General features: G+C 54.2%; 1 protein-coding gene across 1 annotated transcript; it reads right to left on the bottom strand.

The window, feature by feature from the left end:
- Positions 1–3,152: 3,152 nt before the first annotated feature.
- On the bottom strand, positions 3,153–7,345 carry P2RY2 (purinergic receptor P2Y2). Its single transcript, XM_009492959.2, has 2 exons — positions 7,308–7,345; positions 3,153–4,294 (listed from the first exon to the last, which is right to left on the bottom strand). The coding sequence occupies exons 1-2, from the start codon at positions 7,343–7,345 to the stop codon at positions 3,214–3,216; spliced, it is 1,119 nt and encodes a 372-aa protein (XP_009491234.2). The 3' UTR covers positions 3,153–3,213.
- Positions 7,346–24,628: the final 17,283 nt, after the last annotated feature.

Here is a 24,628-nt window from a genome sequence, read left to right as displayed (position 1 = left end):
ATTCAAGAAACATTAGGTAGAGGTCAAGATTCACAGAGGAGGTTTCACTTGTCAGATGGACTCCAGGAGCAGTGGTCTCTTGTGGGGCATGTTCTACTTGGCTTGACTCTTTTCTAGACCTTTAAGGGGTAATTCAGAGGTTTCAGGTCATCCCATTGCAGTTATGGGGCAGTGCTGCAAGGGTCTGCAGTGCAATACCCATGGGCACACTATAAGGACCAGCATGACCCCACTGGGGATGGTTAGAGGGAGGTCTGAAGACCTGCTTGGTGGCTTTTGAGGTCCAGAGGTTCACTTTGACCAGCTATAAGGAGCCATCTTGGGGTGTACTAGGATGCTCTAACCTGTCTCCACAGCAAATTTTCACCGGTGACAGTTGAGTTGCTCCTCCAGGTCTTCCTGTCTCTGAGAAACAAGGATGTGGGATGAGCACTGGGCTTTCTGGAAAAGGGGAGACAGCAGCAAGATGAAGTGAAACCCTCCCCAATGAGCTGCTGGGTTTGGGGGTGCTCCAGCAGCCCTCTCCATCTCAGCTCCATCTCACCTTGCCCAAGGATGAGAAGACCTGTCTCATGGGGTGACTAGCTCTTCCACGGGCTCTTACAGGAGTTTAGATGCTGGAGGTATTTACTGTGGAGGCCATGTGTGGACAGCTGTATCTGGAGCTTGAAACATGTCTATGACATTCAACAATCCTGTTTCAATCCCCAGTATCCCCTCTTCTTTGTACACATTGGAGGAGACGGCAGAAGGGTGCTCATAGCAGAAATAAATTTATTTGCTATAAGAAATCTGAGGTGTCTGCCTGTTACAAAAATAAAAATGTACAGTCATCACAAAACCCACTTTTTTTTTAGTATAAGTTAGTGCTTTTACAAACAAACAGAAAAAAAATCTATATAAATTTCCAGTTGGTACCTTTCCAACTGCTCTCCATCTGAACAGTGCTGCTAGCTTGTGCAGGACCAGGATCACAGAGGGACCCCTTTGCAGGGACTGGCAGTGGTGCCCAGGGTGGTGGTTTGAAGCCAGCTGATGCCAGCTCAGAGAAAGGTGGGATCACCGAGCAGGACCGCAGGAGTGAACTTTGAGCACATTTTTGTTGAATTATTCAGAGCACGTAACTTGGTGTTCATGCTGCTTTTTGGCAAGTATGGGAGACCGAGCAAGACCTGGCCTGGAGTAACATTTGTACTAGTTCAGTGCTTCAGCTGAATTAATTTCTCCCAATTATTTGTCTTGCCCTGGTGACTATGCTGTGACCCTCCCCATAAAGCCAAGCTCCCTTCAGAGGCACAAAGAAAAAAAGGTGCTGCCACGGTGCAAGTCCTATCTTGACCCAACCCTATCCTAGAAGTTCACTCAAGGATGAGATGAACCACCCTACAAATGTCCTATTTTTCTTTGTCGATGGTGCTCAGAGCTGAGACAGTCTCCTCCTTTGCCTCCTGTGGTTATGACATTGTTGGTTGGGACAGGAGGCCTCCATGGGACCATGGTTCCACTGAGCCGGGGCCACAAGAACCTCCCAGTTGCCCCTGACTGGTCCCAGTTGCCCTTGGCTGAACTCGGCCAGTTATGTCGTGGCATGTCTTTATCTCCACCAAGCCACTTCATAAGAAGGAGGGATGGGAGAAAGTAAGAAAAGGTCTGAAGATATGGTCTAAACCAGGATCAGATGTGTTTGCCTAATCCTAAAATAGAGCCAGGGCTGCTTTTACAAAATATGAGTCGTCCAGTGCTGCAGCACAAGCAATTTTCATTTTTGGGGTGAGGAATCAGCATCCTTGTGGCAAGGCTGGGCAAGAAAACCATGGACCTGGGCTCTTGGCTCTCTAACCCAACAATTACAGAGAGAAAGACCAAGTGGACTTTCTGGTGAAGTGTTTTGTGGGTATTTTCTCCAGTTTACTTTGAACTGTCCTGGCTGATGTGGGATGCAAGGCCAAATCCAGACAGGACTGGGGTTAAGCTTAGCACCATGTTTATTGGTATGGCTCCTAAACCCAGGGTTTAGTGCTGCCAAATTTCCCAGGGAAGGTCCACACTGTCAGTAAGGGATATGCTGACTGGCTTCAGTGGAGCACGGAGATTACTGGGATTATGAGGAGACCAGACAGCAACTTCTGGGCAGCATTCTGGGTCACAGCAAGCTGCTAAAGGTCCCAGAGCACTGTCACCTCTGAGCAGCAATGAGGACGTGGAAGCACTCAGCCAAGAGCATGAGCAACGGTCTTCACTTCTTTGCTGGAAACATGAGTCACTAGTAAGGGGGTTAGGAACAAGACATGAAGAGCTCACCCTAAATTTTAATGAGCTGGAGATGGTTATTAAAGCCAGCAGCTGAAAGCAAGCTATGGGTTCCGAAAAGGTTTTCAAGGGTGAATGTTACTGCTGGGAAGACTAATGGGTCCTTTGGAAGATGTTGGCTCCACTGGAGAAACCTACAGGAGACCTGCTTGATGGTACCAGTAAGCTCCACTGGGATGGTACCAGTAAACTCTACTGGGATGGAAGGTCCACCAGCACGCTTTTTAATGGGAAACCAGCCCTTGGACAGGAGCTAGGAGTCTGCTCCCGGCTCTGCCAGCAGATGCCAGGGCTTGAAGCTGGGAGAGCATTTCTTCAGGGATGCAGAGCTGTGGGAGACCCCTTCCTGCAGCGGGTGCTATTTGAGCTTGACGTTTTATGACCTGTTTAGAAGGACCGCAGCTAACTCTCCTCATCGACCAAAAGCCTTTCCTCTGTTGCCAAGGCACAAAGAAACTCTTGCTGCCTCTGTGCCAGGCAATCTGGAGAAAGGCAGATGGATTTCTTTAGGGGGACCTTTTGCACACAATGTTTCTGCTTTAGAAAATGATCTAAGACATTCAGGATATGGGGTTTTTTTTAGCAGATTTGGCCACCATGATAGAGGTCACCCAGCCTCGTTGGTGAAGAGATGCCATTCAGTGTTGACCAGAGAGGCAGGCTTGGATGAAGAGGCAGAGATACGGGGTTTGTGTGTATAACCCCAGCAGCATCTTCCTGAAAAAATACGTTTGAAACAGTGACAAGCAGAGGAGCGTGTTTAACACAGACCATGCAGAAGTGGGTGCAAGCCAAGGCACCGCAAACACCAAAAGCCACAGGCCCCAAAGCATCCTGATCTCCCTTCACACCTGGGATAAACTCTTCTGTTGCAGAGACAGTGCTGGCCGTGCTGGAGCAGAGCTAGGATTTTGTATCCTTGGATAATGTGTCTGTGTTGTTGCTGGTTCCCAGGTGACTGTTGGGCACCATGCCCAGTGCCATTTCATTTTGATGCTTCCCTGGCATTTTGTTGCCTGCAAACTTCATAAATCGTTGTCCTGCTAAGAAATACAAAATGGGATCCAAGCAGCTGTTGGTGCTAGCTAGGGGACGAGTCACCTTATAGACTAAATTGATAGTATTGAGGGTCTGACAGCTCAAGTCCCAGTTCCGGAAGGAGTAGTACAAGGTACGAGTGACATGGAAAGGAAGAAAACAGACGATGAAGACCACCAAGACGATAATTATCATCTTGACGGACTTCTTTTTGGATCGTGACAGCCGGGACATCCCCCGTGTGGGCTGCAGCAGCCTCCGGGCCATTAGGCAGTAGCAGACGATGATGATGAGGAAAGGGATGCAGAAGAGCAGCACTAGCATCACTGAACTGTAAATTACAAACTGGCCAAAGAGGTCCTTGGTAGATGTGTCGTGGCAGGTGATGGTGTCACGCTTCATGCTGGTGGTGACGAAGAAGAGTACAGGTGACTGGCACACGACAGTCACCACCCACACGATGACCGACACCCTCTGGGCATAGCGAACGTGTCCCCACTGCAGAGACTTCAGCGGGAAGCAGATGCCCAGGAATCGATGGATGCTGATGCAGAGGAGGAAAAGGATGCTGCAGTAGAGGTTGGTGTAAAACAAGAAGCGGACTATCTTACACAAGCCCACGCTGAAGGGCCAGTTGTCCCCCACGGCATAATAATACACCAGGAGGGGCAGGGAGACCACGTAGAGCGTGTCGGACACAGCCAGGTTGAACATATACGTGGTGGAAGCGTTCCAGGTCTTGATCCTGAAGATGAAGATGTAGAGGGCCAGCAGGTTGAGAAAGAGCCCCACCACGCACACGATGCCGTACGAGACGGGCAGCAGGACATACTTGAAGTCCTCATTAAATATGCACTTGTAGGTGTTGTCTCCTGCATTACCTGGGTCCAAGGAGCTGTTGATGGCTCTGGTCCAGGCTGGAGGAGTTGTTAGGTTCGCCATCACCCTAGGGGGAAAGCAAAGAGGCTGTAAGGACACAGAGGTAAGGAGTCCCTGGAAGAGGTCGGTTAGATGAGAAAACACGTTCCGTGGTCCGTGCTGTCATGACTACTATATACTATACTATTACTACACCCTTCCTTTCTCTTCCCATCAAGGTTGCCATCAATGCTTGGCTGTGTCTGCCCAAAAGCTACCCACAAGCACGGTTCACTGCCTGGCAGGCAGTGCCATCTCAGTGCAGGTGACAATGACTCCAGAGGTGGCAGTGCATGCCTCCTGCCAGCACACCACATACCCATGAAGACCATGGCCTCATTGTGTTGGGTGTTGACACAACTGTGGTGGTCCCTAGCATGGAGGACTTATGGTCAAGCAGATAAAGTGAGTTTTGTTTATCCTCATTCTGCATCTGAAGCACAGAGGAGGAACTAAGCTGCTCTAAAGTCACCAACAAACCCCAGGCTACACCTGGGAGTCCAGCTCAGATCTCCTGCAGCCCAGTTGAATGTCCCAATCCACCCTTCCCACCAGGTTCATGCAGAAATTTGGTCTCCTGCACTATGGATCAGGAAAGATGCTCCATTCTGTGATTAACCATCCATGAGAAGTGACTCAGCTGAGCACCGTGAAAGGTAGGTCCTACTAAACCCGAGTCAGAAAGGGTAAGAAAAGGGACCGATGCTCTTCAGCGAGCAATTCCCGTGACTGGCAGGGCCCTGATTTCAGAGGTCCTCAGCTCCTTCTGGTACAGCAAACATCACAACATCTGGAGGCCCCTGTAATCAAACCTTGACAAAGGGAGCATGTTCTCCACCACAGGGGCTCTGCCTGGGTTGGTTGTTGATGATGGGGTTTTCATGGGTTTAGTGTTGGGCTGATGGTGGCCATCTCACTGGTCCTGCTTGCTGGCCTTGAGACCTGCTCCTCCAGCATCACCACCACCAGAAAGTCTGCCCATGCTTGTGCAAAGCTGGTTTACGCATGAGAATGACTAGTTGAGATGAGGAAAATGGACTCGAGAGAGTCTCTGCAGACATACAGAGTCTGGCAATGTCTGTGTCAAGAGGGACAAGGGCCCTTTTGTGCATCGGGGACAGCCCACGACTCAGCCGACACATGATCGCTCAGCAAGCCCATCAGCCAGGAATCACATTAAAATGCATTTGCCTCCCTTCCCGTAAAACAAGCCGGTTTGATCTTACTGCTGTTCCCTGCCACAGGGATCCCACAGAAACAGCGTTATAGGGAGATGAACCCAGTGCAGGAGCTCAGAGATCGGGAGCTACTGCAGGAGAAAAGGTTTGAGTAAAGGTGCCCTTTGAATGAGCATGTGGGATGTGCCCTGACCCAAATCTCACCATGATTTTAGGTGGAAAAGAGCAATACCAGTCTTCTCAGCTAAATGGTTCTGCTCTAACCTGGTGCCACCATGCTGCAGGATGGTGTGGGCATGCCCTTTCTTGCAAACAAGCACCATTTTGACCCAGAGCTAGCCTGCACCTACCTCCGACTCAGATCCTCCAGGGAAGGAGGCAATGAGGGTCTCCTAGAAGCTGCTAACCTGGATGATCTCTCACCAAAGCAAAGCACTATGGCATTAAAAAGCACCTTGACAACTCATAGCTGATGGAGATGGGGTGAAGTGATGCCTCCAGCCCATCACATGGGGATAACTCCAGTCCTTGTTCCAGGGACTGGATCAAACAACCTGTCCAGATGTGGCATGGACATGATCCCTGATGATGTTTCCCCCATTTCACTGCTCTTCCCCTTGGAGCAGACCACAAGCAGGGCTGGCTGAGGCTCACGCTTCCCAGGGACGTGGGCAGAAACCACATGCACACTCACGCCCTGACTAATCTGCAACATCTGCAAAAACCCAAATATAACTGGGAACCACTCTGTGATGCGCATGAGGAACCAGGACCAATCTTGCTCCGTCCTGGCCCCAGGGTTTTGCTTTTCCTGTGCCTGGTTCAGCTTTGGTCCCATCACCCTTCATCCTGCTTCCCTCAAGTCCTCGGCAACGGGGTTGTCCCTGTGGATGGAGAGGGTTGATGGTGCTTGGACAGGTGGGAAAACGCTTTCCAGCTGCCCTTCTCCCCAGCTTCTGCCTTCCCTCTGAGCTTTGCAGATCTGCGGCCAATGACGCACAGGTTGCCCGCACACCTGGCAGATGATTAAATGGGTCGGACAGGCCACCGTGAACAAGAGAAACCACACAAGATGCCCTAAGAGGCGCAGGGAAGGGTTACAGAGCACCAGAGACTTCAGCCTTGCACGTGGTTTCTCCATGCCTTTACATCTGCATCCCTTCTGTCCCCTGCAGACAACCCGTCACCCAGCTCTGAAGCACCGATGGGGGCAAGATCACCCCATCTTCCAGCCCACCTCCCTGCAGGCTCCTGCGATCCCAGCTAGAAAATCCAACAAGGCATTTGAAACCCATCTGTAAGCCAAGGTGGGGAATCTCCTCCAGCGTGCAGGGCAGCACGGGCTGCCCCAGGCCATGCTGTGGCCACGGACGTGCCAGGATGCACATCTCCATCTTCAGGACAAGGAGCAAAAAGGGCTCTCTGGTTGGCTTGAACGGTGTAATCATGGAGACAAAACACTGCTCACAAGGCAGCCTTGTCCTTGCCATCGTGCTCTCCCTCCTTTTCCTTCTGGAAATGCAAAAGCCTTTCTTTTTTCTTTTTTTCCCTACTTTTGCCCAGAATTCCTAGGACAAAACCTGCTGTGTCTGTCGGGGCCGTGGCTGCAGTCCACCCCCTCACCCCTGGCCCCATTGCATCCGCAGCGAGCGAGCTGGAGAGGACACGGCCAGCCAAGGCGCATGAAGGCACAAAAGCTGGCAGCTGCCCTTTCCTCTGCCTACGGGCCGGATGGCACGAATGCCAGCTCTTACAGTGACGCATTGAGCCCCCGGCGTGCATGAGGGGAGGGAGAAAGCAACAGCGATCCCTGAGGATGCCAAGCAGGACAAATACTTCTATGACTACCAAAAGCAAACCCACCACGATGCTTCAGTGAGGACCACCTGCATCTGCTTCATCAGCTCTACCAACCCTTCCTGGGGTCATGGCAGGAGGTTTTTTTCTCCGGCGTTGAATGCAGGTGACCATGCACAGCTTTTTAGGTGCCCACCAGCCACCCGTGCACAGCAAGGACATTGCCCCAACCAGCTTCCTCCATGCTGGACCATGTGTTGGGTCTGGATGAACCTGGTTGCAACGTCTGGACCATCTCTCTTTGCAGCATGGCCTTGGACCTGTTTATCCCACAGGACGTATTTTTTTTTTCCCCAGAAAACAGGTACCATCAGCTGTAGTGGATGAAGACAGCATGGGAGAGGATCCCTGTGATGAGAGGAGCCCGGGCAGATTGGTGTTGCAATCCCGGCAGCCACGTGCCCTCAAATATATATACCCACAGGCATCTGCATGTGATGCCAGCATCCCAAAACGCTCCCGTAACAGTATCTACCATGGCGGGGCAGGGGATATTTAGATGAGTCAATACGGGGGAGGAGGGGGCTGTCATCAGAGAAGGTCACGGGCAGCCGAGGGATAGGCAGCACCCAGGGCCAGCACAGGGTGACCATGGGTTGGACACTGAATCACCAAGTAAAGGGCTTTAATCCTGGTTTCTGCCCCATTTTTCAGCATTCCCGGTGCCATCTCAGCGGTCACCATCCATCCCACGGTGTTTTGTGCTTGGGAACCTGCCAGCAGAAGCAAAGTCACGAAAGCAAACAAAGCACAACCAAATCATGGCTGCGATGAATGCGTTTTCACAGGGGGGCGGTGATGAGGTTTAATTGACCTTCCCAAATAATTAATGTGGATTAATTTACCAGCAGGACCTCATAGATGCAGCCCTTCGTTCTGCTGGTGTGAAGCCCTGGGAAATCAAACCCATGTGGTACGGACGCACTGACTGCGACCACAGCTCCCATCGTTTTACGCCGGAGGTCAAAACCACGATCCATTTACCGCATCTTCCCCACCGACTCCTTTGCAACAGACACAAGGAGACCGTGGGTGTTTTCCCTGCCCTAATTTATAGGCATTTAGTAGACTCATCAAAATCCTCGCTCCGGGTCAGGAACTACTCGAGACGCTGGGAAGTGAACGACCTGGCATCATTTTTTCTCTCCTTTGGGACTGTGGTTGAAACCCTCTGCAACCAAAAGCAAACAGACGGCGTGTTCGGATGCTACCGAGCCTGTCTGGCTGGGAGACGTGAGATGGGACCAGGCTGAAACTTGAGCCTGGCCAAACTGCCTGGTTTTTGTCTGCCCTTTCAATTTGGCTCCTTTCTGCCGCGGTGACCTTCAGCGCCTTTCTCCTCCGGCCTGGCTCCGGCCACGAGTGTGGGCTGAGGACATCCCCAGCCGTCCCGGTCTCACCATCCGCATCGCTCCCCGGTGCGTCTCTCCAGCGATCCCAAGGCAAGATACCTCCGAGATACATTTCCAAGATACCCAAAAGCAAGGTTTAAGCAGCTTAAGGGGCTTTACCTACCTCCTTGCCCGGAGCCCCAGGCAATGCCTCCTCTTTTATCCCCCATGGATCTGACTTACCCCTTCCCCCATCCCAAAAATAGCCAGAAACCCTCATTCCTCCCCAAATGAGCTTGCAAAGAATTTGTGTTTCTCTTATTCTCCTCTAAAAATCACCTCAGAAGGCATTGGGCAGCTCCACTCTGGCTGGCAGAAATGGAGCTGCTCCACCAAAGCGTACCTGTGCCTCAGTTTCCCATCCTGCCCCCAGGCTGAGAAGCAGCGGAGTTGAATTCGTTTTCTCCGTGAAAAGTATTTTTTGGGGGGGGAGTTTCGCTTTCCTAGAGGGTTTTTTAGTTACCTTACTCAAACTAAAAAGGAGAGAGGGAGTTTGGATAAAAGACATAATAACTTATAAAGAACTTCACGACTTTGTCTGTAGATCAAATAAAATGTTTCTCCTTGAGCCAAATGACTTTTTCTGGGAATTTCTAGTTTCCCCCAAGAAACTCCCTGAATTCCTCTCTGAATCAATCTCCCTTCAAGCCTCCACTTCCCAGCCAGCACCAAAACCTCCCGCTTTCATCCACACCACAGGAAGTCAATCCGGATTAACCAAAGCTGTGGCTTTAGGGCAAATTAGATAAAAGCATTAAACCCATTGGTGCCAGTGCTGGTGCTTAATTAAAGTTACCTTTGTCCGGCTGAACCTGACTCGGTTCCCAGCACAGCAGGTCTCCGGGGATGGATCCTGCTGGAAGCAAGTATCACCCTGGCCAATATTTAATCCCTTCATTGACATTTCCCTTCCTGCTACAGCAAAGGTGATGCTCCCTGCATGGTTTTTGCCCCTACATCACCTGCCCTCCGAGAGACCATGCAGCATCCCGCGGGGTTGGGGGCAGATCCTATCTGAGCCCCCAAACCTTGATTTTTATTTATCGCAGGGGGAAAGTGGGGCACTCGCATCCTTTAGGCTTCCTGGAGATGGAAAGGAGCCCTGGGCTGGTTTTTACACCAGGAATTGGACTTCTGTTTTGCCCTCCACGATTTTCTGGTGCTCACCAGAGGAAGGAATGACCGTTCCTTCCAGAAGAGCGTGGGACCAGTTTCTGGTCGATCATCTGCTTTTAGTAACTGTTTTACCTTACAAGCCCCGTATCTTGGAGAAATGACATTTCCATGGAGACCTAACAGCCTCCTGCCCAAACCAAGGGAGTCACCCATCAACACCACACCCCGCCAGCAAAACCGAACGCACTCTGCTCATCTGGGAGATAACCGGCATCCGAGACCAGGGATAATGCGATTATCGGGCTTAACCATGGCACCGGCAGTTACTGCGAAGCCAAAGCAGCAAAAAAACCCATGCGGGGCGGACTTTGGGTGATAATTTGCTCCTCCATAAGGAGCATCCTGTGGGAGCAAAAGGGTCTTTGTTTCATGGACCGGTTCCCGTTCAGGCTTTAACGGGGGATGTTCAGCGTTAAGGAGGGATGATGGCATGTCCGGCAGCACGCTCCGCTGCCAGCAAACTATTCATGGCTTTGGCTTTATGTCAATAACCGGTGATAAAAATCACATCAGGCAGAGACGGGGTAAAGCCGCTCGGTGCCAGGACAGTCAAAAATACTTCTTGGGGTTTTATAACCCACTACATCCCGGGATGCGACTGCGCTCCAGGGCTTAGCAGCGTATTTAGGGGACTCCCCCTTCACACTGGGGCTCACTTTGCTCGGGTATAAATGAGGAAGAGGAACTGGAGGCACATGCCTGGCGGTAACGAAATGGCCCAATTTTGGCAGCCGCGAGCCTTGCACCAGTGCCCCCAGCGCCAGCGGCCCCCGGGGAGTGGGGTTTGTTGCTCCCTGCCTTGTGCACAGGAAGACAGCGGGTTGCCAAATGGGTTTTGCAATAAACCGATAAGAAAACTGGAGCAGAAAGAGAAATAAGACATTTCGCCCTTAAAGTTGCTCCTGCAGTGATGCCACCCTGTGCCCAGCTCCGGGGAAGAAGGTGTTTTTGGGGTTAGGAGCTATTAAAAAGAGTCAAAGGGTTTGAAAGCAGAGTCTTACTGATCCCGGTACAAATTAAAACACTCCCAAATAAAATACACAGGGACCCCAGCACGCAAAGAGGTGGAAAAACACAAGCTGGAGTAAAGCAGGGAGTCAGCTCCATGGCTTTTACCAGAGGTGTGTACAGGAAACCCCTGGTAAACAACCAGCGAATTCCCCTGGGAAGGGAGAAACCGAGCGGCAAAAAAGATTATTGGGAATTAATGCATAAACAATCAAATAATTCAGGCAAAGAGGAGCAAATGAAGCCCAGGAGGCTTCCGCGAGCGCCCGGCTTGAACCGTTCATGTCAGCGCCAGCCCACGCCAGCGGCTCGCTGCCCACTGCTGTTCCGACCACCCCGTCTCTGGGTCACTTTGGGGGTTTGGGGGCAGTTTTAGCGGCAGGACGTGCAGGATGTGGGGTGCCAGCTGCCCCCACACCGAGAAGAAGAATTGGGGTTCGGCTCTGCCCCTGCAGCGCCCCGCTGCCTGCTTTGGGTGCATGGGGACACTGTGTCACCCGTGTCGCGCGCCCAGCAGCAAGTGCCACCAACATGGGTGTGCGTGTGTGCGCACAGGGGTGCATGCGTGTGTTCCCCACCCGTGTGCGTGTCCGCGTCCCCTCCGTACGCCCGTGTGTATGCCTGCGTGTGTGCACAGGGGTGCACGCGTGTCCCCCCACCCGTGTGTGTGTCCCCTCTGTACACCCGTGTGTATGCCTGCGTGTGTGCACAGGGGTGCGCGCGTGTCCCCCCACCCGTGTGCGTGTCCGCGTCCCCTCCGTACGCCTGTGTGTATGCCTGCGTGTGTGCACAGGGGTGCACGTGTGTCCCCCCATCCGTGTGCGTGTCCCCTCTGTACACCCGTGTGTATGCCTGCGTGTGTGCACAGGGGTGCACGCGTGTCCCCCCACCCGTGTGCGTGTCCGTGTCCCCTCTGTACACCCGTGTGTATGCCTGCGTGTGTGCAAAGGGGTGCGTGCGTGTGTTCCCCACCCGTGTGCGTGTCCGCGTCCCCTCCGTACGCCCGTGTGTATGCCTGCGTGTGTGCACAGGGGTGCACGCATATGTCCCCCCACACGTGTGCATGTCCGCGTCCCCTCCATACGCCTGTGTGTATGCCTGCGTGTGTGCACGCGTGTCCCCCCACCCGTGTGCGTGTCCCCTCTGTACACCCGTGTGTATGCCTGCGTGTGTGCACAGGGGTGCGCGCGTGTCCCCCCACCCATGTGCGTGTCCGCGTCCCCTCCGTACGCCCGTGTGTATGCCTGCGTGTGTGCACAGGGGTGCACGCGTGTCCCCCCACCCGTGTGTGTGTCCCCTCTGTACACCCGTGTGTATGCCTGCGTGTGTGCACAGGGGTGCGCGCGTGTCCCCCCACCCGTGTGCGTGTCCGCGTCCCCTCCGTACGCCTGTGTGTATGCCTGCGTGTGTGCACAGGGGTGCACGTGTGTCCCCCCATCCGTGTGCGTGTCCCCTCTGTACACCCGTGTGTATGCCTGCGTGTGTGCACAGGGGTGCACGCGTGTCCCCCCACCCGTGTGCGTGTCCGTGTCCCCTCTGTACACCCGTGTGTATGCCTGCGTGTGTGCAAAGGGGTGCGTGCGTGTGTTCCCCACCCGTGTGCGTGTCCGCGTCCCCTCCGTACGCCCGTGTGTATGCCTGCGTGTGTGCACAGGGGTGCACGCATATGTCCCCCCACACGTGTGCATGTCCGCGTCCCCTCCATACGCCTGTGTGTATGCCTGCGTGTGTGCACGCGTGTCCCCCCACCCGTGTGCGTGTCCCCTCTGTACACCCGTGTGTATGCCTGCGTGTGTGCACAGGGGTGCGCGCGTGTCCCCCCACCCATGTGCGTGTCCGCGTCCCCTCCGTACGCCCGTGTGTATGCCTGCGTGTGTGCACAGGGGTGCACGTGTGTCCCCCCACCCGTGTGCGTGTCCCCTCTGTACACCCGTGTGTATGCCTGCGTGTGCGCACAGGGGTGCACGCGTGTCCCCCCACCCGTGTGCGTGTCCGTGTCCCCTCCGTACGCCCGTGTGTATGCCTGCGTGTGTGCACAGGGGTGCACGCGTGTTCCCCCACCCGTGTGCGTGTCCCCTCTGTACACCCGTGTGTATGCCTGCGTGTGTGCAAAGGGGTGCGTGCGTGTTCCCCCACCCGTGTGCGTGTCCGTGTCCCCTCCGTACGCCTGTGTGTATGCCTGCGTGTGTGCGCAGGGGTGCACGCGTGTGTCCTCCCACCCGTGTGCGTGTCCGCGTCCCCTCCGTACGCCTGTGTGTATGCATGCGTGTGTGCACAGGGGTGCACACGTGTCCCCCCCGACCCGGGTGCGCGTCCCCCCGACCCGCGTGTCCCCCCCCCCCCCCCCGTGTGCCCACTCCCACCCCGCGTTGCACACCCGCGCCCCGGGGGTCCCACACCGTCGCACAGCCTCCTGCGTGGGAAGGACACGCACCCCCCCCCACCCCCCCGTGCCCCCTCCCCGGTCCCCCCGGCCGGGGGTGGCCCCGCTCACCGGGCGATGCCGAACCGGTGGCTCCGGGGCCGGGTGGCTCCGGGCCGATGGCTCCGTTCAGGCGGGGGGCGGAGGCAGGGCCATGCCCGGGGCTCGGTCCTTCCCCCTTCCCCGTACCGGTCCCGCCGGTCCCGGCCGCCGCCGCCGCCTCTGAGCCGGGCAAGGGGACGGGGAGCGGGCGTGGGGCCGCGCCGCCCTCCCCGGGGCAGGACCGGGGCTGGGACCGCCCCCGCCGGGGCTGGGACCGGGATAGGAGCCCCTCTCCCGGGATGGGGCCAGGGCTGGGATCGGGGCCAGCCACACGCACGCACCCCCCCGCCGGGGCTGGGACCCGGGACGGGAGCCCGATCGCTCCCCCTCTTGTCCCCCCCGCCCCGGGATGGCCCCCGGGATGGGAGCGGGGTTAGGGCTGGGACAGGAGTCCCCCCCCCTCCAGGGATGGGAGCAGGGATGGGATCAGGGCTGGGACCGGGACTGGAGACCGACAGCTCCCCTCCTCCCTCCCCGCCCCGCGGGTGGGAATCGGAGCTGGAATTGGGGCTGGGACAGGAGCCCCCCACCTCCAGGGATGGGAGCATGGATGGGATGGGAGCTGGGACTGGGACCAGACTCCCCCTCGCCCCCCGACCGCGGCGGGGAGCGGGGCTGATGCTAGGACAGGAGCCCCCCTCTCCAAGGATGGGAGCATGGGTGGGATGGGGGCTGGAGCACCCCCTCCAGGGATGAGAGCATGGATGGGATCAGAGCTGGGAGCAGGGCTGGATCCCACCCACCTGGGGCTGGGGCCAGTCACCCCCACTGCATCCAACCTCCCCCCACCCGCGGTGGCCCCAGGGTCCCCAGAGAGCTGCCACCCTGGTGACCCCCCCGCATCCTGGGGTGCCCTGGTACTGGAGCTTAGAATCACAGAATCACAGAATGCTTTGGGTTGGGAGGGACTTTTAGGGATCATCCAGCCCAGCCCCCTGCAGTGAGCAGGGACAGCTTTAACCAGAGCAGGGTGCTCAGAGCCCCGTCCAATCTGGCCTGGGATGTTGCCAGGGATGGGGCATCGACCACCTCTCTGGGCAACCTGTGCCAGTGCTTCACCACCCTCAGCGTAAAACATTTCTTCCTTAGATCCAGCCTAAATCTATTCTTCTTTAGTTTAAATCCATTATTCCTTGTCCTGTCACAACAGGCCTTGCTAAAAAGTCTGTCCCCATCTTTTGTATAAGCCCCCTTGAAGTACTGCAAGGCCGCACCAAGGTCTCCCCGCAGCCTTCTCCTCTCCAGGCTGAACAACCCCAACTCCCCCAGCCTGGCCTCGGAGCAGAGGGGCTCCAGCCCTTGGATCATTTTGGTGGCCTCCTCTGGCCCCGCTCCAACAGCTCCGTGTCCTCCTTGTGCTGAGGGCCCCAGAGCTGGGCGCAGGGCTGCAGGTGGGGTCTGCCCAGAGCGGAGCAGAGGGGCAGAATCCCCTCCCTCGCCCTGCTGGCCACGCTGCTGGGGATGCAGCCCAGGATGGGGTTGGCTTGCTGGGCTGTGAGCGCACATTGCCGGCTCATGTCCAGCTTTTCATCCCCCAGCACCCCCAAGTCCTTCTCTGCAGGGCCGCTCCCAATCCCTTCATCCCCCACCCTGTATGGACATCGGGGGTTGCCCCGTCCCAGGTGCAGGACCTTGCACTTGGCCTTGTTGAACCTCATGATGTTCACACAGGCCCATCTCTCCAGCTTGTCCAGGTCCCTTTGGATGACATCTCGTCCTTCTGTCTTGCCCCAGTGGCAGAGCCCACAGTCCCTTACCCAGGTCATGGAGCAGCCACACAGGAGCAAGGGGGTCCCAGGACCAGCCCTGGAAGGGAAGAAATGTCTCTGAACCGGGTGGATGAACCCAGCTTGGGGCTCCTGCCATGGCCACCCTGATGTGGGACGCTGTCCCACCTTGGGTGACACCAAGCTGTGCCCTATCGAGCCCAGGGAGGGTACCAATATACCTCAGGTGATGCCCCGCAGCACATCCCTTGCCGCAAGCCGGCTTCATTTCCAAGGGAAGCAGAGGGGTGGGGGACATGAGATGAAAGGAACTTTGCGGCCAATTTGGGCTCTAATTTTAGCTCTCAGGACCAGTTCCCACCAACCAGTCAACGAGCTGTCAAGTCAAAACCAGCTGCCTTGCCATGAACTTTCCAGGGTGGGGGAATTTATTTTAGAGAAGAGTAAATTTGGGGGCCTGATCCATCACAGCTTCTTCTGCTCCACACTCTTTTTCCTGGGAGCCACATGCCAGTGAAACGCTTCTTCCTTGGGGATATAGATAAACCCTTGGGAAAGGGGATGCTGCGCCTCTTGCATCCCACAGGGATGCTCAGGCATCTGTCTCCATTCAGCTCTGGCACAACATGGCCTCCCAAGAAGCTGCAGAAAGCTTTGGAGGACCACCACAGGCTTTGTAGCCTGCCCTAAATTTCTATTGTATTCTATTTCTATGTATTTCCATTGAGACTGGGTGCAGTGGGTGTGAGCTGGGGGGTGGTGTCCCCCCTAGTCCCCCAACACCCTATGGAGATCTCTGAGGTCTGTTCCCATTGAGTCCTGGCACAACATGGCCTCCCAAGAAGCTGTAGGAAGCTATGGAGGGCCACCACCCTCTTCATAGTCTGTCCTCTCCCTGCAGATGATTGATGCCCACGTGAAGCAGTGGCCAGGTTCAACCCTACCTCCCCAGTGGGGCTGACTCACCTGGGCTGAAAAACCTCCAAATCTGGGCGGGGGCTGGAGGGTTTCTGGGCAGGATGAAGCTGGACAACAAGCCCCACTGAATCATGAGCAGGTGGCCCAGTTGTTTTCCACTGCTGCGAGCACAGAGAGAGTCCCAGCGCTACCCCGTGTATTCCCCGTCTGCGTCCATGGGCATAAGCCAGATTCTCCTTCTGCAGCTGGATCCGATTTCACGCGGGGGCTCCTTGGGCCTCCTGGATATGGCCGGGGGGGACCATAAAGCCCCCAAGGGAGGAGGGGAAGGGCACCGATGCCATCTATTATTCAAAAGCAGAAAGTGTCAGCCTGCTAAGGAGACATTAGCTGGTATGAAGAGGATATGAATGTCTGGCACGGAAACAGTGCTGCAGAGATCTTGCTGATGGACCTCCATGCCAGAAAACAACAACAACAAAATAAATGTCTGCTTCCTTCTTCTGATGTAATTTGTTTGAGGAGGGAAAACAATACATCACGTTGCAGCTATTTGGGGCTGATAAGGGAGGAAGGACAAGCTTGTTGCTTGCACAGAGGCAGGGAGATGCCTGGCCAGAGCTGTTGAGTGAGGCTCAGACCAGCAAAGCTGCCTAGCAGTGCCCTAGGAGGGATGTAAGCATGGTGCCGAGTTAAGCCCATCTCTCTGGGATTTGGAAACATTTCCTGGGCAAGGGTTGGGTTAACTGGACCATAGCATCCTGATTTCATCCTCCAAATCCATTGCCCTGGCTCCCTCCGAAGGAGGGATGATGTCCAGAGATGATGGATGGAGGTGTGGATGTTGTCCAGAAGTTTGTTGTCTGTCCTTGCATGAGCCTTGGCTTATGGGGCGATCACAGCCCTTGCCTAGCACCGTCTCCCCCAGCCTGATCCTCCGAGGTCTGAACACTGGCAGCTCTTCCACTGCAAGATAAAACCAAACAACTCAAGACAAGAGGCAGGCGGCTTTTTTATGTCAAGGGGTGATTAATTATGGCCACAACTGGCTGAGAGGTTTGGTCAGCGGCTCGTTGCAGGGTGCTTCAACAAGCAAGAGAAGACATTTTTCTAAAAGCTTGTTTGGAGCAGGGAAGTGGTCCCCTGGAGAGTCCTCTTCCCATCAGACCTTTTCCAAGCCCGGTTGAAGTCTCAGCAGCTTCCAGCAAGAAGGAGCTTCCCAGCTTCACTGCCCACTGCAAGGAAAATCCTGTCCTTCCCCTTCTTTTGCATTTTCTCACCTTTCTGCGCTCATTTGGGTGCAAGGGAGATGGGAGGAGCCTTGTTACCCTCTGATGTCCACCCTAACCCACCTTACTCATTTCCATCCTTCATGCAGGTGATGGTCAACCATTGCTCAGGGGACCGAAACCAAGAGCCTCCCTCCCCCAAAATCTCCATTTTCCAGCTCCAAAGCAGCTCAAACAAGGCAAAGAAAGAGCAGATGTTTTAAATCCAGTTGAGAAGCAAATGATTTGTGCAGCTGCAGCCCAGAAGACGGAGGCGAACAGCGATACCCATTTGAGCTGAGCTGGAAAGCAGCCCCGCGCTTCCCTTCACGGCTTCATTTTTCAACTGTTTTGGCAGCGATGCAGGTTTCTAAGACGCTTTCAAAACATTTCCATGTTGTCTAGCGGGGAGGAATGTGATACAGGAACAGGAGGACTGGGAAGGTCAGGGTGGCCACAGCAGAGCCCTGTGCGGCACCCATGGGTGCAGTTTAAACCTGCGGCGTGGGCAGGGGGACACTGCCAGAAGGACTTAAGACAAGCTGGGATATATCAGATCTCTTTTTCTTGCCTTTTTTTAAGCCTTAGTGGAAGAAAGGAGGAAAGTTTGCAGACGTGTTGCACTGAGCCTGCAGACCTGCCTTCTGTTTGTTGGTGGGAGAGGAAAGGGTCATGAACGCTCATCTAAATCTCTGTAAGTGCAAACTGATGCCCTGATCCAACCTGGCCATGGGCATTTGACCACTTCTCATGGTCTCTTGGCTGGTAAGATGGTCATCCACCTAACTGGGAGGCAGAAACCTGCCCTACGCGACCAGGCATGCAGGAGGGGCTTCCCACAGGAGCAGATCTGAATTTGCAGCTTCCCAGGGTGGCTGCAATTTCCTTCCAGGATGCTCTAATTCAGGACCATCAACAATTTTTAAGGGTATATAAGAGGCAGCAAAACCCAATCCAGCTAGAGGATGAAGCATCTGTTCATGGTAGTGAACATCAACGGGGTGTGCAGGGGATGGGGTCAGGTGGAGTTGGCACTCACTGGGTGCTTTGGAGACATGGGAGGACCTTTCCAGCAGCCAACTGAGCTCCAAATCAGGGTTGATTAGAGAAAGAGGTGTTGGAGGTGGGAGTTGGGGCTGGAAAAGCAGCATGAGCCAGTCCCTCTGTCCATCCATCATACACACGTGCTCCTGTATGAATCTGCTCCTGCCTTCCCTGATGGCAGTTGGGGGAGCAGCATCCAAGAGCCACAACCACGGTGGTGGGTGGGTGCATGCTGAGCACTGAAAGGCACCCTCCATCCTTTTTCTACTCCTCCCTGTAACAAGAACCAACAAATGGGTGCAGACAGGGGACCCTTGCTTTCCGGGGCCGCATCCAGCTGGTACAGCTTGGGGAAGGGGGCACTTGGAGGACACCTGATGCACATGGTGCTCACTGGAGCAAGCAGCTGCAAGCACTGAGACTTGATCTTTTCCACATTGCTTCAGTGCAAAGAGGGCTTTGATCTGTGGCTTTAGCCATCTGGGTGTCTATTTTTTATTCTCCAGCAGCAGTTGGGGTGTTTTTTTAGCCCGGTTTTTGTTTCCTCCCCACCAAGTGCATGTAATGCCCCAGTCCTCCTCCTCCACTCACCACAGGGCTTCAGAGCAGGAGGGTGATGGAGGTGCCAGGCTTTGAGCTTCTCCCTTTTCCTCCAAGCTCCTACATAACCCGGCTTTTTTGGAGGCATTTGCAAACTCCAAGTGCATCCCCCTCCCTCAGGAGGATGCTTACAGAGAGCAATTCGGATGCTGCCACGACCTCCCAGGTGGCAGGAGCTGGCTGCCGGGCACTAAAGCACAAGGATCCTGTTGTGGCCAACAATGTTGCTTCTATAAAGACCTTAAACATAACAAACCAGGCAGGCGTGTTAAAATTAATCCATCGGCTTGGGCTACGTGTGCTGTGGGCAGCACAGGCTGGTTCCCAACATGTGTGCGGCAGTGGTGGACGTGGTTTTGCACTGCAGCCGGCAAAGGGAGGGAGGGGGGTCACAACGATGCTGCAGGCTGATGGGTTCAGCCTTCCTCCCTGGTGGGCATCATCCTCAGCTCTGCTGCTGCTGACCCTGCCAACGGCTTGCTTAGAAGCAGAGATGCTGAGTTTTCTGCCAAATCTTGTGATGCTCTTTGCCACTTCCTCTTCTGCATCTTCCTCTGGGACTTTCCAGAAAATAATAAATAAGACCAAGATTAAAAAAAAAACAAAAAAACAAAAAACAACAAGGTCTTATTCCAGAGCTGGGTTTGGGGGACTTTGAGTGAGTTGCAACAACAGGAGGTGCTGGGAGAGGCAGCTGGGAGGAGAGATGTTGCCCTGAGCATGGCTGGTGCTGCTGGAAGGGGTTGTGCACTCATCCTGGTGTCCAAGAGAGCAGGCAAGCACGTGTCCTGAAACCAAGTCTTCCTAAAAAGAGCAGCAGCGGCCCATCCACGTAATGCTCCAAGCCTAAAATAGCGCCTGGGGAGAGGCTGCCCTGAAAAAGGCTCATTTCTCTATTTGCAGAGCTGGCAAAGAGCTGGGCAGATGTGGGTCCAGCAAAGCATGGGCCACTTGTAGCAGTGTGGTGGGACACAGTGGGCGTTGGCAGCTGGATCGCAGGGTCAGTTACTCCCCAGATTTTGTGGGGGTCACTGCTTGACTAACTCGCCAGCAGCTCAGCCTGAAGGTGGAAGCACAGCCTGGCACCGCGGCAGATTTTGCTCTGGCTCCTCCAGCTGGAGGTTGGTTTATGGGATGGGGTGGCAGGACCCCCATAGCATCCTGTGTGTCCCATTTTTTATCTATTCCTCATGAAGGGCTCAGCAAACAAGAGCCACAGAGATGCTCAGGAGCAAGTTCCCATTGGTGGTGGGGGAAAATCCACGTTACAGTAGTTTTCTGTGTCATTATTCTGGCTCTCAGCTCCCAGCAGCAAGACCATGGGGACCAGCACAGGGTCCCACCCTGGAATCCCTTTGTTTCCAAAAAAATACTTGTGCTCAGTATGGGGCTTTTGAATTCACTTCCTTCCCCTCCTGCTCCAAAACAACCGTTGCGTCCTCAGGCAGAGTTGTGATGAGACGACCCAGGGTACGGTGCTGGGAGGGCAGATGGACACGTGGACCCCAGAAACCTGCTGTTCCCTGTGGATGCCATGCAGTGGGGGATGCTCCTTATCCAGCTCAGCCCAGAAAACAAGAGATTTGTGCAGCCCCGGACTGCCCAGGCCAGGCTGGGAGAGCATGCACATAAGTGATGCCAGGATGAGTCCAGCCCGTGCATGGCTCCTTGGAGATGTCCATCTAAATTAACGTTTCAAATGGGTGAAAGAACCACACCAAGTCCCTCTTTAGACCTGAAACCAAATGCACCCCTATTTGATGAGCTGGTGAGGATGGGGATTGCAGCATTACTCCATCACAGTACTCCAACCACCCTCCCTGGGGGCTCATCCTGCTTCCTGCCCTTTGGAAGAAGGTTGGTGGCAACCTCCTGCACCCAAGTCATCCCTTAGCGGTTTCCCCATGGAAAAAAACCCATTTGAAGCAGACCAACATTAGGCCCACTTCAATTCTCAATAAAAACCTCTCTGCAGAGGATGGATGCAATTCAGCTCCTTCATTTTGAAACCCTTCCTATCATCAAGATCAATTTTCTTGCATTTTTCCATATTTTCTCATTTAAAACATCATTTAAAACATCAATTAAACCCTAAGTGGGCTCACAAAGCCTACCCTGTGGAGCGCAGAGCTCTGCAACCTGCACCTATTTCCCTGGCCGTGGCTGGAGTGGGCTCAGAGCAATTGGGGAGATAGGAAATTGGGTCCACATAGATTTCTCCCAAGAAAACGCAGGCTGATGGTTGGGTGCTCCATGATGGATGTGTATTTTTTTTTTTAACCTCCAACCAGGCCAGACAGGAGGCACTGGCTTTCCCGTGTCCACCCTGTGATAACCCACCCCCCAGGAGGGAGACCAGCCCAAAGGCTCGCTCCCAACTGGTGTCCTTGGCAGGAGTCCAATATTGTTATCTAGGGCCTGGCTGGTGTTTCTTATTTGGATTTTTGCCACCGCAGTTAAAATAACTCTCCCACCACTCCCAGCATTTAAAGATCATGTTCCAGGGATTAATCCGGAGTCTCTCAGGCTAGCTCCTTGGCTTGGGATCGCTGATGGGACCGATGCGGAGCAAGAGCATCACGGTGCTGGGTGTGTGCTCCCAGTGCTGGAGATCCCCTGGCCAAGGAGTGGGCTTGTCACCAGCACCAGGTTCAACACCCTTGGTGAGCTGGGGATGTAGCTGTCAGCAAGACTGAGCTAAACAGAAGCCAATTTCTCCAGATCAAATAGTTATTTCCTTATAAATGGGCTTCTAGCCCTTGACCGAGCAGTCCTGGGAAGTCCAGATTTGCAAAACAAGCTTTGTAGGCTTTGAATGACTTGTACAGTTGGTCCCGTGCTTGGTTTTTGCCCAGACAAGTCCTGGAATCAGCAGAATGGGTTTCCAAGCTAAATACAAGGAGAGAGCACTTGAGTGCTTAATGAAGCAGGTATTGGTTAGGCCATCTCTAAATGAAAAGATAAATTGTGCTTAAGGAGCAGAGGAGGTCTAGGCAAGGAGAGAGGGAGGGGGAAGAGAAATGATGATGCCGTTATCTCCAAGGAAAGAGAGAGACAGTTGATAGTCTGTGATACAGAAGATGGGGGAGGAAGGATAGTGGGACCCGTAGTGTGTCCTCTCCAAAGAGACATAAACCTTTATAACAGCATCATTTTTTTTCAGCTGGATGGACCAAACCTATGGCATCCAAATTTGCAAGAAGCAGCCTCAGACATGCTTTAACTAGAAGGGCTCCTTCCCCGCGTCCCCCAGGGTTGCTTCTGGTGCCAGTGGGACTTTCCCGGGAGAGGAGATGGTGGTGCTCCTTGGGATTGCTGCCTTCATTCTCTTCCCATGATGAGGGCCAAGGAGACCTGCCTGAGTGAGTCTTGATTATCATGGCAACACCGCTGACATCGCCACCACTGATATTTCAGGTTGAGTATAAGGGAAAACCGCTCCACCATGAGTAGGTTGTGCAACCTCCATCCTTGGAGGTTTTCAAGACTCAGCTGAATAAAGCCCTGCACGACTTGGTCTGTCCTCAGAGCTGCCCCTGCCATGACCAAGAGGTTGGACTGGAGACCTTCTGAGGTCCCTTCCAATCCGAGTTATTGTGTCATCCTCTGATCAGGGGATCTCAGCAGACCGGGCTCAGGCTGAAGGTGCCAACACATGCCAGTGATGGAGCAGCACCGTGGCCTGGTCCATTGTGGCTCCACTGCACTGAGACCTAAGTCTCTGTCTCAAACTGGGTGAGTGCCACAAAGTTTTGCTGAGACCAGTAGATAACCAGGTTCAGTTTTTAGCTGCCATCTGAATTTTGCCCTGCAACCTTTAATGGTTGGACTTTTCCGTTCCAAAAAGACCTGCCAGAATTGCTAAAAGGAAGATCAAGACCTGTCTTGCATGACACAAGGCCCTATGTCATGCGTCAAAGGGTTCTTTGGTCACTAGACGTCTAAGCCAGACAGATGCTCATATTAAATAAGACACAAAATGTTAATACATAGGGCAGAGACTGTGGGGAAGAAGCAGTGTTAAATGAAAGGACCATCTTGGCAAGAGGCAGTGAGGTCTCCCCATGGATGTCTCTAACGCAAGATGCGATGCGTTTCTAAGAGAGATCAACCCAAGCACTAGTTACTGGCTTTCGTGAGAGGTTAGAATCACAGAATCATTTAGGTTGGAAAAGACCTTTAATATCATCAATTCTGGCAGGTCTTTTTGGAACGGAAAAGCTGAGCTGGCCTTTTGGGCTGCAAAGTGAACGGGCGGAGGGTGGTCACCAGCAGACACTTCCCAGCCTGTTTCAAGTCAAGGGGAAAGCCCTATGTGTACAGTGAGAGATGGACCACGCACAAGGTACCCATGGAAAACAGATGATGGCTTTGCTCCCTTTCAAGATTTGTTCCACCCACCATGGTGTAGCCTGGACAGGGAGTGGGGCAGAGTGCATGGTTCACACATTAGCAGGTTGAAGGATACACTGGCCACGGTCTGAACCACATCATTACCCTCAAGCTGGTAGCTGTCATTAAAAGCGAACCACAGGCTCACGCAGGAACAACAGACCATCTCATCATCACTGGGATCTATCTCTTCCTGGTTAGCAAACACCACGAGGAAGACCCTTCCCTTAGCTAAGTGCTTGCAGGTGTTTCCTGGTGTTTCCAGGCATGGGGACTGGCTAGGTACTCCCTTTCAATGCGTCATCCCTGAGGTGACCATGGCAAAGCTTTGCGATGTGCTTGGAGCCACAGCAAGGACCCTTGGGGCTCTACGACTTTCCGAATAAATAGACCATCTGATAAGAAAACCCCAGGAACAGATATTTTCAGGAGCAGGTATTTACAAGGGAAGTGGGTGGAGATTTATCTCTAGATAGATAGCCACCAGGGAGAGGGCTTGCCTCTCCCCTGTCCCTCCAGTTTCCATAGGAGTGAGTCACTCACCTTCCTGTGGCAGGAGGAAACCCTCACGCTCTCATGGAGACTTTCAGATTGGCTCTCCACTGACCTTTCCTTTGTAAGGAGGCAGCTATTTTGGAATACAATGCCCTGCTTCTTCCCATGTGCCCCGGGGCCAACAGTGTGGACTGGGGAATCCCCGGCACAGTGGTGATCCTCTGTACCGCTCTGGCTCCATGCTCTCTGTCCCACCATGGCTTTGGGGTGATGGCAACACCTTGGACCAGTGGGAAAAGCTGATGAGTAACTCTGGGCAAGGCTCACTGCTCGTGCTAACCAGCTCGGCAGAGCCCTGGAGCCCGGAGCAACCTCTGCATGTCCCCACAAAGACTGGGGTGAAGGATCTGTGGTCATCTTCCATGGGCCGTGTGGGGGTGGGACAAGGTCATCTCACACCAACGTGGTTTTAGGGCATCTGGGGGGCCTACTGCCAGGCTGATGGGTGTCCTCTGCTCTGAAGTTCAGCTCCCAAGGTAACCCTAAAACCCAGCTGGGCAGTATGACGGGGTGAAAGGGCAGGAGTGTGGGACCAGTCTCAGCGATCGGGGCACAAGCTCTGCACCAAGCTTTGACCTCCTCCAAGATGCCCATGAGCTCTGTAATGGATGGAGAGCAGCACCATGGGTGGAGGGATTGCTCAGGAGGAGGGGGTCTTTGCTCTGGGACTCAGGGCTGGGGCAGCCAAAGATATCCTCGGTCCTGTCATCATGTCTATGCATGC

The sequence above is a fragment of the Pelecanus crispus genome, chromosome 1 (assembly GCF_030463565.1).
Source record: "Pelecanus crispus isolate bPelCri1 chromosome 1, bPelCri1.pri, whole genome shotgun sequence".
NCBI classification, from domain to species: domain Eukaryota; kingdom Metazoa; phylum Chordata; class Aves; order Pelecaniformes; family Pelecanidae; genus Pelecanus; species Pelecanus crispus.
The sequence above is the reverse complement of the archived record's forward strand: the minus strand, read 5'-3'. Positions and strand labels throughout refer to the sequence as shown.

Coding starts and splice junctions, on each gene's coding strand:
- P2RY2 (XM_009492959.2), bottom strand. CDS start 7,345: ATGAAGCAGATGCAGGTGGTCCTCACTGAAGCATCGTG. Junction 4,295..7,307: donor GTCCTCACTGAAGCATCGTG/GTGGGTTTGCTT, acceptor CTTTCCCCCTAG/GGTGATGGCGAACCTAACAA.